The following is a 20,459-nucleotide window of genomic DNA, read 5'->3' as shown; positions in this document are numbered from 1 at the left end:
CGTCTCGTTCTGACCTTGGTCGCATTCCCCCACTCCTTCCACATCCCCACTCGGCCACGTGTCTTGGACACAGGCACAGCTACAAGAGCTAATTCCCTGCTGAGTGATATCTCCTCCGATTTGAATTGCCGTCAGCTCATGGCACACCACCATCTTTTGGAAATGAAAGAAAGAATCTGCCGAATTAGAGGTATTTCTCCATCCATTTGTAAGATTTCATGGAATTAATTCAAATTCATGGCTCCTTTGGCTGCCATGACAAAATCATAGCCTTAAAATGGCCAAGGAATTCCCATTTGTAGGGATTTTTGATCCCCCGAGGCGTGCTCGGCTTCTGCTAAGGACACAAGCCACATAAGGGGTTTAGATGACAGCTCCCTCCTGCTCTGTGCCACCATCAGACTCATGAAACAATTATCATTTATTTCAAAGCATTGTCTTACTGTTTTACAAAAATAACATGGCCATGTGATGGCTGGGGCTCACCACCCAGCATCCCAGCTTTTTCTTTTACTTTTTTTTTCTTCCTTCTTTAGTGACTTTGCTCATGAACTGGTGCATGATGTTTGACAGGGTTAACAGTCATGTCCAGAGGGTATCTGAAGGTTAAAGGTTTTTTTTTCTGGAAACTGAACCTCTTGAGTGCAAGGTCCTGCTGCTTGATTTTGGTGGTACTCGATGAGTTGGCCAAAGGACTTGTAGCAGCCCGAGGTTGCTGGGTCGAAACTTATTTCCATACTGGCAAGTGTTGCCTAAATTGTCTGACAGGGTGGGAAATGCCAAATCACTTTGTTCCACATTTCCCTGGAACTGAATGAAAGACACTTTTGACACTTATTCTTATCTATCTGTCCCTTCCTCCAATACTCTGTGCCGTTATTTCTTCTCTAGGCTTTACGGAGCGTATTTAAGCCCTGAATGAAGCAGGCCGTGCCAGACTGGGTGGACCTTCATCCCCTTTGCTATGACCATACAGCTTCTGTCCCCATCCATGTGCGTGGAAGCCACCTCCCTGTGCTTTTGCATGATGCTCTGTAGGGATGGGACAGCGGGATCCTAAGAAAGAGAGAGCCAGGGAGACACCCTGAATCCCCTGAGTCCCAGCACAGCTTCCAGCCACACGAGCAAACACTTTGCCTTTCCTCACATGGCACCCCCTTCATTTTGGCAATGGAGCAGAAGCCCCACAGCCACACACCAGCACCACATAGACCCCTGCGCTGCACTCAGGGACCTGTGCCACCTACCAACTACCTTTGGGCACCTGCCTGAAAGACATGTCACAGCATGTGCCACTGGAAAGCCAGAGGAGGGGAACTGCTTGTCTCCATTATAGGGAGGGTCTGGACCCACTCGGACCTGAATTCTCTCCAGGTCCCCGTCTCTATTGCTTTCCTGTGGGCGGCCCCAGCCATGCAATGCCTTCCCTACGCTTCTTGCCTGGCTCTTGGAGGGCTTCACTCCTCTCCAATACCATCAAGATAAGTATGACCGCATGTGACTTGTAGCGATGGTGCAAAGATTTGAACGCGCACCCTCCCCGGCGTCTCAGCAATGCAGCCCTCCTCCAGGACCCTTGCTATACGGAAGAGCACATAAATTCTGCTAATCCCATGTAGCCGTAGAGAGCTTTTCTTTCATTTGCTGAATGTATGAAATCCATATGTCATCAATCTCTTTCTGGTGGCTGGAGCCTGTTTATGAAGCTTAAATCTCTGGCATGTGGCTGGGAGCACGGGGGCCAAGTCCCGGCGCCTGCCAGCGCAAGCTTCCACCTCCTGCTTCTCCCGCTGCCCTCTCGTCTCCCTCTCTTGGCAGTCGGCACCCCCCGCAGCCACTCTTAGTTCCATTTTAGGGGAACCAAATGGTTCCTGTTTTAAACAGGGTGGTGGTGGAGCAGCCCAGAAGACGCGCTGTTGGAGCAAGGAGGAGCAGCTGGCGGTGTGCCTTCCCCCGGGGAACAATGTCACCCCGGCTCTGTGCTCCAAAGCCTGCTTGCTGAATCGCCTGCCAGCCCCCCCCCCCCCCCCCCCCAAACCCCCAGATAAGCAATTAAATGAGTTGCAGCAGGGTCAGCCGCCTGGCCTCCACCAACGTCGGAGAGACGAGACTGCTTTAAAATGACGCTTTTGCCAAATCTGCGGGTCCTGTGCAAAAATCAGCCCTTTGTGGATATTGTCTTTGCTTCAGCACCCGGTTTGGGCTTTCCAAATTGCTTTCCAGAGGTCGTGTAAAGGAAATGGGCAAAGGGGGCTGGTTTTGGAGACAATCCAGCCCGCCACAATGGGAATGTGTGGCTGAGGAGGTCCTGCGGTTGGCAAGGAGGAGGCTGGCAGAGGCTGAGCGTGATGGAGAGGTGACAGACCTGCTGGTTGGGACCGGGGCGCCAGGAACGCTGCCCTGCCACCACCTCTGCCAAACCATCCGCGAGCCCCAGTGCTGCCCGGGCACAAAGCAGATGTGTGGGGAAGCCCGGAGGGAGACGAGGAATGCCGCCACGTAGAGATGCACAAGGGGGAACGGGAACGAAGCCCAGGAACGGCATGTGGTCAGGATGAGGGGAGAATTCACGCAGGGTCAGAGCCCTTCTCCCTTTATCTTTGGGAGATTTGGGTAGCTTACTTTATTTTAGTCCCTCACAACACATTTACATAAAGCTGCTTTGGGTTGAGTGCTTCTTAGCGCTGGTCTCCGTTCTATTTAAACATAAATGTTTTAAAGTGCACAGATAGGTTTTTAACAGGAAAAAATTGCATGTGAATTACATTTATTTCTTGTTTACCCACACAGCTCCAGCTGACACTTATCGACAGATTAACTTTCACTAAACTTTCTCTGTAATATGTTTTAAAAACCCACTCGAAGTACAGATTCTATTAGTTCCTGACCTTATGTTTTAAGAGGAAGAAAGTGGCTTTACACTCCAGGAAATGTGTTAATGCATGGATAGAAGCCCTCTTATCCTCCTGCTTACATTAGGTCCAATCAGGAGAATGGATTATGTTTTTAATAATCTGACATTAGTATTAAAAGTAATATTTAAGGCATTAGTCTCCGTAACTAGTGCAGCGCGTTCAGAGCTTTCTCTTTGTGTGTGTGCGCGCACGGCTGCGTTAAAACATATGTTTATGAAACAATGCATTAGCCCAAACTGCCCAAATATATGAGGATAAATTGGGGCAGGAGATTACTGCTGACATCACTTTTTCAATTAGAGGCAGAGGGAAGATTTGATGGCCATTTTAAAACTGATTATGGAGGACAGGGATTAGAGGCTGTTAGAAACGGGTTGTCTTATTCTCCTCCCAGCCTTGGCCTCCTGGAACTCCATGGACTTCAAGAGCGGATCCTGCTTTATGGGGTGGAATAAGGCCAGTGCCACTGGTGGCACTGGTCATATGTACAGATCATCTGTTACCTACGGGGCTGGACACCTCTGCCTGTTTTAGTCCCTCAGAAACATTGCATGGGACAGGGGAGGAAATCCGGAGTCTCCACCCCTAAAGCAAATGTTTTTGTGGAAAGCCAGCTCTTCCTGACTGGTCTGGGAATTGGGGTATCCTGGTAGGTAAACACTGAACCCCGTTGGCCTGGACCTTCTGTTGGGCTGTTTGTTATTGTCTCTATCTCCACGCGGGGTTTGAGGGACTTTTAAGTCATCTGGAGCCCTAATGTCCCCTGCATCCCCTGGAAAAGACAAGAGGGAGCTAAAAAATAAACAGGGAACATCAAGAGGAGAAAGTGTTGTGTGCGGCCATCACCACACAAAGGAGCAAACTAGGGCCTGCCACCCTGGGCAAATTTCCCCAGTGTTTAATTCCCTTCACTCAGGACCACTCACCTTACTTCTAGGTGTAGTTTATCTAATTGCAGCTTTTAGCACTTCAGGCTCACTTTGCCTTTGTCTGCTCAATTAATCAGCCTTCCAGTGTCAGAAATCTTCTCCTCATGGGGTACTTACAGACCACGGTCAAGTTACCGCCTACTCTCCTCTCTGCTAAGCTGTAGATTGCTAAATGGAACTGTGAAGGGGTTTTTTGCACCCCTACAGGTGCTTACAGCAATTTTTTGACCTCTCCTATGTTTTACCAAGTCTCCTTCGGAAGCCTAACCTGAGCCTAACACTCCAGAAATGCTTCCGTCAAGTGCTGGACACAGATAGAACTCCACACCCGCTATCTCCAGGGCAGATGCACTCCCTGTTTGCAAGAAGTCGAAGCCAAAACGCTTCGTCTTTTACTCCTCGGCTGCTGAGAGAGCATCCTCCCTTATTCTCACATGCACCTTTCGCTCGTGCATCTCTTTGACAGCAAGACTCCCAAATTGCAGTGAGCTTCTGGCTTTTCCTCTACTGATGGCAAACAATGCTTATCTTTGCAACATATGTGCAGTAACTGTTGTTTTGTGGCAGAAGGGAAATCCACAAGCTATCCAGCCACTGCACCTGCCTGCTTGGACCGAATTCCCTTACTCATGTTTGCTCACTGGAGTTAAGCAGGTCCTGGGCTGGGAGACCAGCTGGGAAATCCAGTTATTGCAGGCACAAACAAATGAGCGAGGGGCGGAGATGGGCAGCCGTTCCTATTTGACCACAACCGAGGGAATTTGGCAGCGTGCGGTCCTGACTCTATTTTAATTCCAGCCGGCCCAAGATGGGAGAAAGTAAAGAGAGCCAAAGGAGGTGGGAGACAGGATATCCCCCACCCTCCAATCTGGACTTCTGACACATCTTGTCTGGAGTACAGGACTAATGCGGCGGTTCAAGGCGGCCTCCCTGGAGTCTGCAGACTGTCCTGCCTTCCTCCTCCTCTGTTATGGCCTTTTTTAACACCAAGGGGCTGTCTGAACAGTGGCTCTTTGTCTCCAGCCTCTAGGTAGAACGGCTGTTTCGGGTGGCCTTACTGGCAGCCTCTTGAGATGTGATTTTGGCCAGGGCAGGGGAAGGAAGTGCCAGGTGAAGGGATGGGTTATGCAAGGCTTACGGAGTTTAGCGCACAGCTTCCTTCCCCAGAGGTGCTGCAAAGCTGGGTCCTTTCTGGGAAGATGAAAGATAAAACCCTGCAAATGCCTCCACCCTGCCCTTGTTGTCTCCCAGAAAGTAACAGCAGCAACTCCCTGAACTCAGAACCTGATGGGTTTTATCCATGTGTATAACAATAAAATGAATTTTAAAGGTTTTCCTTGCAGTTTTCCTGGTGTTCTTTCCAGTCTGCTGCAGTCACAAAAACCAGCCTGCATAAGCCAATAGCTATATTCATGAACAAATGGTGGTTGTGGATATTACACTGCTTTCTGCAACAGCTTTGTTTGGGAAGGTCAAGTTATATGGCATTATCTCATATTTACGAGTGAAAAAATCCACAAGGTTCCTAAAAATCAGAAAAAAGGGTGTAATTATCTCATATATTGCAGAAGAATTATCTGTGCTGATTAAGCTGTCGCTCGTTAGCTCATCATGCTTATCAAGTCAGCAACCGGCAACGCCTTTGACCCCAGCAGTAATGATAGCACAGAACATTTGGACCACCTTGGGTCACGATGCACCCATTTTGTCTTTTTTCCTGCTAATATCATGTGTAAATATATGCACAGCTGACCCTGCTAGAGAGTCCCCTGTCCCCTGCAAGAGGCTTCAGTTCCTCTGTGTTTCCTTTCGCAGTATAAGTTCAGACAGATTTGTGGAAAGCAGGAGATTTTGTTTGTGCCTAAATCTTTTTGTAGGACTTTCTTTAAAGGCCTTAATGCCATCGAAAAACAGCAAGAGGCAAATTCTCCTTTCGCTTATACCAACTGGGGAGTAAATCAGCTGAAGGCAGTGAGGGATGCTGGATTTCTCCCAGTGAAAGGCAGAAGCAGAGCTCAGTCCCTAGCACTTAGCTATTTTCTGCACCAGCAGTTCTGGCCTTTGGAAAATTAGATGCATTTTTCTCATTCTGACTTGTGAAGAGCCTGAAAATACCAGGCCACAGAAAGCAGAGGAGGAAAAGGCTGAGGCTTCTAAATTATAAGCGGTGGCAACATCAGGTGCATTAACATAAAAGCAGACATTGTTGTGACTACTGACCATGTAATGCTGTGATCACCCTCTCCTGGGCTCTTAGATGCAACAGAGAGGAGAAGGAGGCTGTAGAAACTGTTCCCCTTCAATTAATGTAACACGAAGGTTTTGAAGGTCTCAAGAACTGCCCTACGTACATATTGTTTCTTTTTATCCACCCCTGAAATAATGGTTTTAGGAAACATGATATTCTGCAAAGACCTTTGTTTCTTGCTTTATATGAAATGTTGTTTTCATGTGATTGTCAACAGCTATTTGGTGTTAGAAAGATGCTCAGGGCACGATCATTCTACCTCAAATCCAAGACTAGACAGTGCCAGATGGGCAGTTTTCTGTCTTAATGGGACCAGTCCAAGTGTCCCACTTCCCTTCCTGGAAGGCCACATTCACACGACAATTTACTGTGACTCTGCCTTTGGTCCCCCTTTCACTTCCACAGTCTGCAGCCCCATGTCTCAGCCATCTTAGAGCCTCCAGCATCTTCATCATTTGATTATGAAAATGGTCCCTGATTTACTTCCAAATCACCATCCATCCCAGGCATCAAGTGAGGCATGACCTGTTGAAAAAAAAAAAAAACACATCCAGCCACAGGCATTTGGGTAAAGGTTGTTTTAACACTCATGCCACTGTGTCCACTCATTAACACTGAGGCCGCATTGAGGTTTTGTGCTGGTGTTTTTTAACTCTTGAGAGCCTGACATACAGAAATTGGAGCGTCCCTCTGTTTCAGCCTCAGCAGGAAAAGCTCTGAATGCACCTGTGATGTAGGTTGTATTTGAACCTGGGCCCATACCCCAGATCATCCTCTAAAGTTATCAGCTGATGTTCAGCTTTGGGGCGTGCCAGGAGAGACCTGGGTTTGGGCTGTGTTTTAACATGTGCTCAGTTGTGATGTAGACATCTTGGGCAGAGTGCACTTCCCTCATCTGGTCTTTTGCTGTCAGGCCCTGGCTCCTTGTCCTGACATCCCACAGCTGCGGTCCAGCAGTCAAATTGAATTTGGGGTCCTTCCTACAACATCTTCCACAAGGCAGCTAGGTTGAACATGGACTGCTCGTGCAATGCTTCGGCCACATGGACATTGAGCAACTGGCAATGTGAATGGGCAAGTCGGGTCTGGGTATATGCCAGAATTTAATCTGGATTTAATGTAATCCATTTAATCTGTTTCCTAGCCTGGCCTTCTACAGGAAATGGAGACGGAGCCAAAATATCTTGATTCTGTTTTTGTGCTTCCTGACCTCTAAGGAGAACAACTGCAAGACCTGTACAGACCTTGAAACAAGTGGATGGCACATGTTCAGGAGCTTTGCTTGGCAGACCGCATACAGAGGGTAGAGGTCCGTCTGGGCTGTGGGGCTGCTGCTGCTACCCACAGATATGTATCTGCTGAGCTCAGACATACTCATCTCAGCCACCAGCATGCTGAAGGAAACACGGGTGAGGTTTGGTAAAAGCTTGTTTTTTTAAGCTACAGAGAACCTCACTGTCCTAGACCGAATTTTATAGGATACTTATGCTTAAATGGTTCAGCCATTACTGAGAACATAAGAGAAAAAAATACTGGTTTTTTGCTCCTGTGTAATAAAAATACCGTCTCCAGGACTGCCACCTACTGGAGCAAGGACTAAGAGGGCTGAGCCAGAGATTTCCCCTTACTGGCCTAGGCAATGCAAACCAGTCCACTCCGCCTAACAAACTCAAAATCCTGCCCATGGGCTAACTCTCCAGCCCTCTCTCCCCCAAAATTTGGATTAAATTTGGATTAAACATTAAAACTCCCCAGGTAACCCAAACTATCCCAGAAATGGCATGTTCTGCAGGCTGACACACCTCTAACAGACCCCACATCAGCAGGGCTGCTTGCGTATGGGGAAAATGGGAGTCCCTTGCAAGTCCCTTCTCTTGAAGGTTTAACAACATTGTCTCCGCAGAGTTCAAAGCTGCAGCAGCTCTAACTTGCAATTGCAGGAGCAGGCAGGGCTATATGCCTCCAGAGACTGGTTATAAGCACACTCCTAGCTCTGCCTATACATAAGGCTTCTTATGTATAAGCCTTATGTATATGCCTTCCTCCTAGGAGGCACATGCCTGGCAACAGGACACGAACCTCTTCTTTGTGGAGCAGTCTATTGATGAAAAGAAGGGAGTCCTTGGCTGAAATGCATCTTAGATCACCTTCTTTCCCGCTGTTCTATAGTACCTGCTGTTGTTCAGCATCTTCACAAGTTCATTTTGGACATATATCAACATATCACAGTCCTGGCCAGTAACCTCATCTCTGCAGAACAGCTTGGAGGAGAAAACATTCCTACCATAACCATACCATAATGAGACGAACACAACAATCTTATGGGAGAACACAGATTTTTGAACTGACTCTGGAGTTCCATCAGTTTCCAACTAGATTAAAAGACAACCTGTGGTAGCTTAACCACCGGTAGCAGCACCAGAGATTTGTTCAATGCAAGAGCACAATGAAGATACGGCAGGCCCAGGTAAAAAGGTACTGGTAAACCCAGGTAAGGAGAGTGATTATGGAGGGTGAAATTCTTGTCCTGCTGGACACTCACTCTTTGCTTAAATTCCCTGAGCATGACCCTCAGCTGATACAGTCTGATCACAGCTTAATAAATAGGAATGAAACAGAGAGGATTGGATGTAACGTGAAAAATTCGTACCTACGTGAGTTACCCGATGAGTTTTACTGGAACTGCGAACACAGGTGAAGAAAGGAGAGTTTGAACCACTGGAGATCCCTGAAGCACTGTCTGCTGTTGCAGGTCTTCAGCTACATGCTGGGTTTGGGCATTTCTTGGGCCAGGCTGTGAGTTTGGTCACCAAGGCACAAGATGGCAAATGATGTCCCACACCTGTAATGAAAAGACGGATGAAAAGCATTTCAATGTGTTTTGCGGTGGTAAAAAGTGCTCCCTTCTTGCAAATACTAATCACGGAGTAATTCAGCGGTCTGGGCATGAAGGGAACGGGGCCCTCATGTGGTGCATCAGCCGCACTCATGAGAAGATAGCTTCTAACACAATTGTGGAGTCACTGTGCAGATCAGACACCAGACCTGGGTCTGCCCGTAAGGCATGCAGATAAATAAATAATATTAGTTTAAGGAAATCAGGTGTGAAAACATAGAGCTGATTGTCAGAGTTCTGGGAAAACCAGCTGAGACAAATGGGATCTGTGATTGCTCGGTGTGTCAGAAAATCAGCTGGAAGGCCTCTAAGACCAGTGGAGGGAGGGACTGGAGGTCTGCAAGACAATAAAGCCTGTCTTACAAAGTTGCAAAATCATGGGAAACAAGATCTGCATGGGCAAATTAGTTCAGTCTCTTTTTTTTTTTTTAGTTGGGGAAGAAAATGCAACTGATTTTTGAAATAATGAACAAGCTGACCTGTTGGTGGTGGAACCAAGTCTGTTTTCCCATGGATGTAAGCTGCCAGATTCTCCCAGCCCTCCAACCACAACCATCCCTGGGTCCGCTTCCCCACACCAGACGACAGCCAGCGTGATGCTAGCAGCCAGGCTCTGCAGATAGCCTGGCCAGCAGCCCCAGCTAGAGCTGTGTTCCTCCTTCCTCCCACTGCACACACCGATTTGGGTATCTCCCCTCTGCCCAGCTTTGCACAAAATGGCCGCGACTATAATAACATCTGGGAGACCTTTACCTTTATTTTCAATTTTGACGGGTTCACAAGGCACTGGGGCTACCACAGAGGATGTACAGTGCGATCGCATGAAGCTCGGTCCCTTAGATGACCAGGATGAGTACAAGGAGCCACCTCGGGGGTGTACCCAGGCACACACGTCCTCACATGTCACCAGCTTTGGGTCATCCTGGGCCACGCTCACAGCCCAGTTGGGTGCAGCCAGGGGCCGCTCACTTCAGCAATACCGAACACGTGCACTTGCAGGATGGGGCAGTGAGAGACCCATAAGCAGAGTCAGAGGGATGCTCAGTGGACCAAGTGCGCTTTTATTCCACTTGGAAGTTCCCTCTGCACCATGACTAGCTACTGCAGTCATGTTGCTGTAAACGTCGGGTATGAGCCTGGTCTTCCCCCTGCAAAAAAAAAACCAAGAAGTCATAAAATGCAGCTTATTCAAGCCACTTAAGAACAAATAAAAGTAGAGTAATCTTCCTTTTCATGCTTTGCAGACGGGCATATATCATCAGCGGAAATACTTCCAAACTTCTTGTTTAAATATAGAAGCGCTGCTTATTTGTACTGTTAATGGTCCCCACGAGGACCTGCTTTCCTTACACGGGGATATTGTTTATGATGAAGACCGGGCTGGCTACTTTGCCATTAAAATTCTGTGTCAGCCCAGTGCTGACAATATTAAAGCTTTGCTAAATGTGTATACACGTAAGTTCATTAAATGGATGCTGACTGTTGTTACACAAGTACAGCAGTTGAGTGCTTTCTGTATTAACTTTATCACCTGATGGGCAAAAGAAAAGGTTTAACTAAAGCTTAGGACTAATTGAACAGTATTTCAGTATTTTCTTATGTAAAACTGGTTCTGGTCTATTGTTTTTATTTATTTGCAATAACTGTGCTCATTCAAGTTTGTAATGACACTGCCATGGGTGAACAGAATTTGCTTTAAGTATTATTCTCCCTTTTCCTATCTCCTGCCTCCTCTAAACTGTGTCTCTCAGGAGAAAATCTGCAATAGAGCCTGGTGAAAAGACACCTCTCTAAGTACACAGCCATTTGGGGGAGATATGTTCTCAAGCTGTGTTTTTAAATTACTTTAGAAGTTCCTGTTTATTTTCTCTGCCTGCCTTGGGTATTTCCTGTCAGGCTGAGCGCAGAGCATGAAGCAGGAGATAGGAGAGAATAAGCCTCCCATTGAAAGGTGGGAGGCATCTCACCATCAAGACACTGCACAAACCACCAGCACTTTCTTTACTCAGTTGCCACTAGAGTATGCTCTCGTGCTACAAGTTCCAGGGCTTTTTTTAAAATAAAACAATATGTGTACCACAAGGCCATCTTTCACATGCTTTCCACTTGCCCTAGTGTGGGGTTTTTTCCTAAGCAATACTTTTTTGCTGCTGTTGAGCCCACCCTCAAGGCTTTGAGAAAGCCCAGAGGGTCGCTGTGTGCTGCTCTGCGGTGAGGTGAATCTAACTTGGGTTTGGACAACTCTCAACTTTCAGAGAATGAATGAAAACAGTTAAAAAATATCTGCCTGGCTCCAACAAAATGAAAAAATGAGGGTCCGCATGTTCCTCTTGTCTTGCTCAGACCCCTGGGTCGTGCCTGGTGAAGAAAGGGGAGTCAAATCTCCTGAATTAATAGATTTCTGCTTACAGAAGAAAAATGTAAATGCACCCTCCAAAGCGTTTGTGCCGACATAAAGTGTGTCTGTAATCCTGGCCTTTGAAATGGTGGTAGTTATTCAGTAAGATAAAGGCTGTTGTGAGCCTGCCCTACCATATTACAGCAAAGTACTTTGTCACTGGCACCCTAAAAGTTCCAGTTTCTGCATGACAAAGATATAAAACAACTTGCAGGACAATTAAAGAATAGTTTGTCCTTACCATATTATTACCAGCCATTCTTCTACTTTTCGATATTCGCCTTTAAATTGCTACCTCCCCCATCAATATAATTGTAATCAGTCACGGTTAACATTTGTCTTTGGATGCCTTTTCCAAGTTAAATACAAAGAAAGAAAAATACCGCAAAGAAAAAAGCCACGCTTCGGATAAAGAGCCTCGCCACCAGCTTGCTTTCACACACAGACTGTGCACTTTGCTGCTAAAATTACATTTTAGCAGCCCCAACGGGTGCGGGAACAATGACCCCTCTCATTACCATAGTGACAATGGCTGGCGGAGGATTGCAACATATCTTTTTCTTCTCCCTGATGAACCTCAGCCAATAACAGCAGAAACCTGCCAACCAGTTGAATATATTGAAGCTCACTTGGTCACCACAGAGCCAAGCAGTTGCCTTCTGGATAGAAGGCAGCCACGTGGGCCCAGCTGTTATTCAGCCAGTGTTTATACCCTCAAATACCAGTTCCTTCAAGCAACCCGATTAACTTCTGAGTGGGTTGCAACTTCAGCTTCTTTTGCTGTCTATGTACATACTGGCTGGAGTGTGTAAAAAGACATTTCCTCAATTCCCTTAACACTTTTCTTGGTTTTGGCTTATGCCCTTTGGCAGGCTTTGTGGTGGCAGTTTCAGAATGTTGCTTCGGCACCAGCTTCTCCAGTACCCACAACCTGATGTCTGTTTTTTCAGTCATGTCAACCCTTAATCCTGCTCTTTTTTCTTAATAAATGCAAACCTAATTTTCTACCGTTTCCACTTCGATCTAATCCATAGGACTGTTTATTATCCTAGTTACCCTCTTATGTACCTTTTTCATTTGTATTCAAAAGCCTCTCTTTAATTTGTCTCAATTCTCCAGGTATGGCCTCGCCGCTCTTTTGCACAATCCCATAATGATTTCCATGGATGTGTTTTAGTCTTCTATCCATAGGTCTCCGGATGATATTTGCCTTCCTTAACTACTCCCGCAGCGGGAATCGCTGCTTTTAATATTCTATATGCTGACACCTTCAATCCTTTTCTTCACCAGTGTCTTGCGCAGCCCCGTTCAGGGCATAAACCTTTATTCTCTGTGTACTGCCACACACGCACGCGGAGCTGCGAGGCAGTTAAAGCGCAGCCCTTTGGGCTGGGCCTCGCACCCCACCAGAAGAGGAGCCGCTCGCCTTGGGCCTGCAGCGGGGCTGAGCGTGGACAGAAGGCGCTGAGCCAGCCTGGGAGCTGGGTATTTAAAATACATTTTAAAGTTGGTGATTCGGGAGGCCTCGGGCCCGGGCCCAGGCCCAGGCCCAGGCCCAGGCCCAGTCAACTCCCAGGCCCATGGGCACCAAGGCACCATCACCTCGGCAAACCCTCCTCAGCGCGCCCGGCCCAGCACAGGGCCAGGGTCCTTCTCGGCCACGAACACCCCGGGGTACCGGCGGCAGCTCCCGCTGAGGGGGGGACCCGGGAAGGCCGCGGCCCGGTCCCCTGTGTCACACACTCCCCCTCGCCCCCCACCCCGCCGCGCCGCAGTGGTTTCGTCGTCGTCCCGCCTCCCCCCGCGCGGTGGTCCCGCCCGGCCGCCCTCACCGAGCGGCGCGCTCCTCCGCCCCGCCCCTCCGGCTGTACTAACTCCTCTCGGCGAAGGGGGGGGTTGCAAGAAGAAGGCGGGAGGCCCCGCTGAATCGCCCCACCAGACCCGCGGTCCTACCTGTTCTCTATCTGAATCTCGTGGACGGTGGACGTTCCCGGAGGGACGGTCTGGGGGGAGCGGGGATGCGGGCGGGGCGGGGATGCTCCCCCCGAGGGGCGTCGGAGTGGTACGGCCCGCCCGCCCGGCGCGGCCGAACCCGGAAGTGGCGGGCACGGCGGCGCACATGGGGGCCGGGAGCGGGGCGGGCGGCGCCGCCGGGGCGCTGGGCGCTGCCGTGGCTGCTATCTACACGGCTACGCTGCCGCCCGCCCTGCCCGGCGGGGATGCGGGTAACGTACCCAGCGTCGCCAGCCCGCCCGCCGGCGGGGAAGGGCGGCGGGGCATCCCGTGGGGCCGGGCAGGGGGGTCACCCCGCCGGGGAGGTGGCACTGTAGGGGCCTTGTAGGGGCTGGTGCATCGCGGTCACCCTTCGGGGAGGTGGGGCTGAGCCCTTGGGGGCTGGGGCATCGCAGTCACACCATAGGGTTGCTCATACTATAGGGGCTGGTGCGTGGCTGTCACCCCATAGGGGCTGGTGCGTGGCTGTCACCCCATAGGGGCTGGTGCGTGGCTGTCACCCCATAGGGTTGCTGCCCCTTAGGGACTGGTGCATTGCTGTCACCCTATAGGGCTTCTCTCCCATAGGGGCTGGTGTGTTGCTGTCACCCCATAGGATTGCCCACTCCGTAGGGCCTCATCCCCCATAGGCACTGCAGCATTGCAGCCACCGTATGGGCTGCTCACCCCCCTCGGGTTGGTGCATTGCAACCTCCCCGTAGAGGCACTGGCCCCACAGGCTGGTGCATTGTGGACGCCTTATATCGGGAGTGCACACCCCCAGAGCTGGGGTGCTGCCCTCCCCCCATGGGGTGCTTGCCCCACCGAGCCTGGTGCATCGCCGTCACACCTCGGGGGGCTCATCCCCTGGGGTCGGTGCAGCGTGGTCACCCCTTGGGGCTGGAGCCTTCTGGCCACCACTCCTTGTTGACCTGATCCTCTCCCCCCACCTGTTTGCTTTGCAGCCAATAGTTTGTCTCTACCTGGATTTAGTTAGGAGCCCTGGGGACGGCTGGTGGCGTCAGAAGGCAGATGTGTCATCCTGCCAGATGTGGTGGTATCACTGCTCGGGCCGTCGCTTTCTCTGGCCTGGGCGGCCGCAGCCGATGCAGCAGTGAAATCTCTGGGTCTGCCTGTCTGGAAGTGCCACTTGCTGACAGTGACAAACTAGCCGATGTTTTGTGTTTCGTGCCGCTGATCCCACCAGATGGGACAAAATTCTCCTGTTTGGTCCTTCTGCGGTTTTGCTGGTTTAACCTGGTCTTGCTGGGTTTGTTGGTTTAATCTGGTTTTTTGAACACCTTCGTTCTGTAGCATGTGTGCAGCTGTGATTTGGGGATAGGAGAGCTTGGATTTTTCTGGGTGATGCTTTGATTTTTCTTGATGGAGTAGATACCCAGCGTACTTCCCTTCTCTCCTATCCCAGAAGAGCGTTGAGTGGATCTGTTTATCTTTGTGCCTCTTGGCTGTCACTGGTTTCAGACCCAACCAGTGCATAAAATTCCCTATAAATAAATAGGCTTTTAATGGGTGCATATATTTTACAGCTTCAGTATGTGTGGAGAGAGAGGGAGATACGTGTTTTAACTACAACTCTTTTAAAGTTTGCTGTTATTTTTTGTTGAGAGTTACTCAACTGCTTGGTAAAAAGCAGGATGATTTTGTCTAGCTGGGTTTAAGGCAGCACGTGTTCAGCGTGGCTCTTCTTCACACGCAAATGTGAAGTTCAGCAGTGATTCAAGTGAGGGTGATTTGACTTAAAGATAAGAGGACGGAACTGTGTTTTCATTACCCCAAGCTGGTCCTGGTTAGCTGGCCCCCCGAGCAGGGATTTTGGCGTGCAGATGGACACTGGTGCAACCTCGTGTTCTCTTGTTTTCCCTGGTCCCATGCTTGGATCGGGGGGATCGTGTTGTCGGAGCTGTATTAAAAGAATTTCTTTTTAAATCCCTTCTCCGTAGAGCCTGCATCCCGTGCTCGGGACGAGGTGTGGGAGCGCAGCCTTGCCAGGCTGGCTGGTGTGCGCCATCAGGGCTTTTTCTGCTGCTCCCGAGTTTGTAAAAAAGATGGATTTGCTCCTTCGGGTTGTGTCAGCGGATACACGATGATCTATATATTGACAGTTATTACCGTTTTGTTTTTTTAAAGTGCCGCCTGATGGGAAACGCGTGTGTACGAACCCGCAGGGGCCACGAGCTGTTCCTGCTGCGTGAATCCTGGGGAACCTGGTTTTTAATTGTCCTTGAGCTTGGGTTTTGCCTGCGGGATGCAAATAACCATTAGCACCCGTGACAAAGCGGGGTGCGGGTTCTCCGGATGAGGCGGTGCTGGGGTTCGTCCCTCCCTGCACGCGAGTTATGGCGGTAGATGCAGGCGAGCAGCACGGGCAGCGCTTCCCCCCGCTTCCCCTGGGTGTCCGTGGTTATTTTATCCCGTTTCGGAGGCAGGAGGGGGGTTGCTCTTTCCCTAATTTCTGAAGGCACCCTGGTTCTTCTTAGCACAGCAGCTGCGCCTGTAGAAATGCGCATATGTCCGTTCAGTGCGCATCTCTCCTCCCAACGTTGGTCGGCGGTATGAAGGACACTCACTGCAAACAGGGGCAGAGCAGAGAGACGTCCCGGGAGCGGCCGGACTGGGAGACTGGATGCTTTAACTGGCTTCCAGCAACCCACATTAGAGGGAATTATATTAGAGGATAGAGGGAATTATATTAGAGGAGTTCTCTCGGCGCCGTGTCCCCCGGCTGGCTCCAGGACCTCGCTCCCTCTCTCTCGTTACATTTTTGGGGTTTTTTTTTTTTTTGCATTTTCTTCTAAATCTGGCTGCCCGAGTTGTATGTGTTTACTGGAGCCAAACAGAGGTGGGCTCGTCCCCGCTGTCCTCTTGTGGCTGTCCCAGCCAGCAGCCACCCCATCGCCTCGTGCGAAGACATTTTGGGGTTATTCCCCTGGTTTCCCGTGGCTCCAGCAGCTCACGGGATGCTCCAGCGCTGCCGCCTGGCCGGAGCCCACTGGGAGGTCTCTGCATGGCCCCACTGGAGCCAATTAACTTCCCTGAGCACGGGGCTCAAACTTACGCCCCCGAAAGCGCGGAAGCTACTTGTGTGAGTAAAGAGGTGCTTAAGGATTTGCTGTACCCGCTTTCAGGCAGGGAGACTATTATTATATTTTTTTTATTTTTTAAGCTATCCGTATATTTTTTAATTGTTTCTGAAGTTTGCAGTAAAAACGTAAAAGGCAATAGGTATTTTCATTGGCAGCTTTCTCGTGTTACTTAGGAGTTCTAATAAAGAAATGAGAGAATGAATTTTAAGAGCTAATTCGGAAACCTCCACAGATGTTAAAACAGCTTAAAAAGGGATCAAATAAACTCAGGTCAAAAGAAAAAAAAAAAAAAAAACACAAAAAAAAAACCCAAAACCCAACCCAAACCTTCCCTATGATGTTTCCGACACCAGCTCCCAACCTTGCTGGGGATAAATCCGTTTTCAGGCAGCGTTGGGCCTGAACATCTTTATGGGGGAATCAAACCGGATGGTCCCAAATGTATTTACTGGTGTAATTATGATCATGCAGGAATAAACTCTCCAATTTGAGTCAGCATCTGAAGATGCCGCGGGTTGTTTTCCCTCGCTGGAAATCTATTGAAAGCAAGTCTGTGGGTGCCGTAGTCTTCCTCTCTGGTTTGCCGTGTAATCCTAGCGCTCTGCAGTTAGAGAGCCCATAGCCGCGCTTCCGTCTCCCGCGGGGGCTGGAAGTGAGGCAGGTGGGAGGCGGAGAATTAACCTCACCTGAAGTGTTGGGTGTTAACGCGCTCCTTTTGCTTTTCCCGCTGGAATTCAACAGTCCTGCCAGCCTGGGAGCTTATTTTTGCAGGTTTCCTTACTTTTTATTTTTTTTCTTCCTTTAATTCCCAGGAGGCAGAGTTGTGCTGGGGGCTTTTAGAACTTGGCAATGCCATGCACCGGTATTTTATTTTTTTATAATTTTTTTTTTAATTTTTTTTTTTTTTTTTTTTTTTTAGCAGCTTTCCCTTTGGTTTGTGCCTGTATTGCTTTGGGGGTTATTCTTGCCCGTGATATGAACCAGTATCGGCGCCGCATGCGTGAACTTAAGCTTTTTAGATGCACGTATTGCTGTATCCCACAAGGACTTTTAAGGAAGGTGCAGCCCTGCCTGGCTCGGGAGCGGCATCCCCGCGATGCCACGGGCATCCACCGGTAGCACGGCGGAACCCCCGCCATGCCGAATTTAGGGTTTCCTTTATCATCACCTTTTTACTTTATTTATCATCTTTTGCTGCACCCAGGGGGATCGATTGCATCCCAGCCCTGGAAACATGGGAATGACTGGAAATTAAAGGGCTCTGCGTGGGATGGATGGTTTTCCCCGTTGCATCCGATTTTTGGGGGGGCTGTCTTGCACTAGGTTGAAACTTTCCTAAAACAGGGTAGCAGTAAATATAGCCGGTGTTTGCAAGCATGGTAAAATCCACATCTGGGAGGCTTTTGTGCAGAAGGCGGCAGGGCGTCGCGCGGGGCCACAGCTGGAATTTTACGGCAGTTGCCAACAGCAGCAGTGGCTTGACTTGCATCTTCCTTTTAAAACATATTATGTACTGTAACGTCGAGATTCAAAGGCGCCGTTTGTACGATCCTCCTCCTTTGCGTCGCCCGGTAATAATGTGGAGAAATTGAAAATATTGTTAATTTAGCATTTAAAGCCAACAGTGCCCTTCACTTTGCCATCTAATGATGGGACGGCGCTGCCGTGACCTCGGCACTTGCAAAATTAGCAGGCCCAGTAAGACCAGGCTGTGCAAAATTGGATTATGAAATTTGAGGCAAAGAAGGAAAAGCAGCTGTAATTTTTAATTTTGCCGCCCCTTGCTTGCGCCCTTCGTCCCTGAACGTGTTGTGCCTTTTCAATATATTTAATATCCGCCATCCGGGAGCGTCGCAAAACGCGTCATGTCAAACGCTCTAAAAATATCGACTATTGTTAACCGTTAGGCTAACGTGGGTCTGTTTCTTTTTTTTTTTTCTGCGGCAGTTATGTGTCCTGGCGTAAAACAGAAATGAAAAACAAAGTCTAAATGGTGTTTCTGACGGGGGCGGCCGCTGGCTGCAGCGTCTGTAAAAGAGTTACTCGCGAAGCAGATGCTGCAAGAATCGCTTTAGCATCAAGGGAGAGCCGTGTCCCCAGATCCGGGGATGCAGATTTGCACGATCAGTGGTTATATTTTGCCTCTTGAAAACTCTAAAGCTGTGGGGTTTGTTGTTTTGTGTTTTTTGTTTTTTTTTTAATGAGAAACGACGGGGTTGTTTAAGAGACAACGCAGCTTAAGCGTTGCAGGCTGTAGTGCTTGAAAGTTATGGAGTCAGTTGGTTTTAAATTAAAAATACACACACACACACACACACACAAATGTCTGCATTTTGAATATCTCGGGCCATTCTTTACCCGAGCCTACCTATGCTTTCACTTATCTGTTCATAAAAGTCTCGCGAAAACATAACAAAAGATATTTTGTGCAATGACATCAGAGGGAGAAAATATTCTTAGAAAATTTCATGCTGTTAAATCTCTACAGATTTACAGTTTTATCCAGTCAAATTAATGCAAAACCCCAATGCAAGCATTTGGATTTTGAAAACTTTGGAGGAGTGTCATTTCCTAATAGTAATTATTGGTTTTACATTATTTTTTCACAGGGGAGCTGATCACAGCCGCATATGAGCTTGGAGTAAGTATTAGTTTTATTGTTTAATCAATGCTCTCATTAACAGTTTTAGGAATTAAGGAAGTTTAATTAAGCATGGAGTAAAGTAGATTAATTTATTTTCAAACCACAGTTTTTACTAACTTATAAGTACAGCACGCGACAATTTACTTCAAGTTTTAAATCCAATTAAACTAAATTATAAAGCAAAGGCTTTACTGTATATACAGTAGCTGGCTTATTATCAACCCAAATTTTGTATAAGCTGGGGAGAATAAAATAAATCGGGTTAACAATTTTAATAAGTTTTATTATTTAATAAACTTTATTATGGTGCATGATCCCTTTAGGCAAGACCTTAGGACTGTCAGCGCGGTGGTAATCCGATAGCAGTGTGGTCTTTCAACTTGCTAACCAATAAAATAGTTGAGAAGCTGCTGCTTTTTTTAAAAAAAAAAAAAAATAATAAAATAAATAAAATAATAAAAAAAAAAAAACCACCACAGCCTTTTGAATGACCCTAATATACTGCGTACCCAAACAAGGAGCCCTTTAAGGCACGCTAATGAAACGTGGCACCTCCTTTTCTCGCCGCCTCGTTATTACGGGCGAGGCGTGGAGCCAAATCCACTAAGGGAAAAAAAAAAAAAAAAAAATATATTTGCGGAGTTAAAAATAGGGACGGAGGGACGGGTCGGGGAGAGGCGCCGCTGGGAGACCCCCCCACCCCCCCCCTCCTCCTCGGCTCCTGCCGCCGGACCCCGGCGTGCCGTTCTCCTTTGGATTTCGTCCAATTTGCCACCCCCTCAACCCACCCCCCACCTTTTTTTTTTTTTTTTTTTTTTTTTTTTTTTTTTTTTTTTTAACAGCTCCGTATTGATCTCTGTCCACAGGTCGCCCACCCTCCCGGCTACCCCCTGTTCACGCTGCTGGCCAAACTGGCGACGGGGCTGCTGCCCCTGGGCTCTCCCGCCTACCGGGTCAACCTCCTCTGCGGTTTGTTGGGAGCAGCTGCCGCCTCTTCCCTTTTTTACACGGTTTTCAGGTAAAGTCATTGGGGGCGTTTTCTCCTTGGCGTGATGCCCCCGGCGGGGCTCTCCCCCGTTGGCTCGGGACGTTCCCGCAGGCTTCTTCCCTCTCCGGCCTTCGGACTGCTGTTCCCTCCCCCTCGCCTTCCCTTTCCAGCTGTAATTAGTTCCTCTGATTAACCTAACAGCGGTTTTATCTGAATTTGACCTTCTTCCCTGCACAAAAGGACCCTCTTTTTTTTTTTTTTTTTTCTCTTTTTTTTTTTCTTTCTGTTAAATAATAATAATAGTAATAATAAAAAGTGCGCCCTTTCCCTTCCGCAGACGTGACA

General features: G+C 48.5%; 1 protein-coding gene across 1 annotated transcript in view; it reads left to right on the top strand.

The window, feature by feature from the left end:
- Positions 1-13,421: 13,421 nt before the first annotated feature.
- Positions 13,422-20,459, top strand: part of TMEM260 (transmembrane protein 260) — a gene marked incomplete at its 5' end in the record, with an annotated part of 37,019 nt that continues 29,981 nt past the window's right edge. Inside the window, 2 exons of the mRNA XM_082485793.1 lie at positions 13,422-13,616; positions 19,993-20,144. Coding sequence (XP_082341919.1) covers positions 13,422-13,616; positions 19,993-20,144 — 347 coding nt within the window. The remainder of the gene's footprint in view (positions 13,617-19,992; positions 20,145-20,459) is intronic.

The sequence above is a fragment of the Vanellus vanellus genome (assembly GCF_965231255.1).
Source record: "Vanellus vanellus genome assembly, chromosome: 6".
NCBI lineage: Eukaryota > Metazoa > Chordata > Aves > Charadriiformes > Charadriidae > Vanellus > Vanellus vanellus.
The sequence above is the reverse complement of the archived record's forward strand: the minus strand, read 5'-3'. Positions and strand labels throughout refer to the sequence as shown.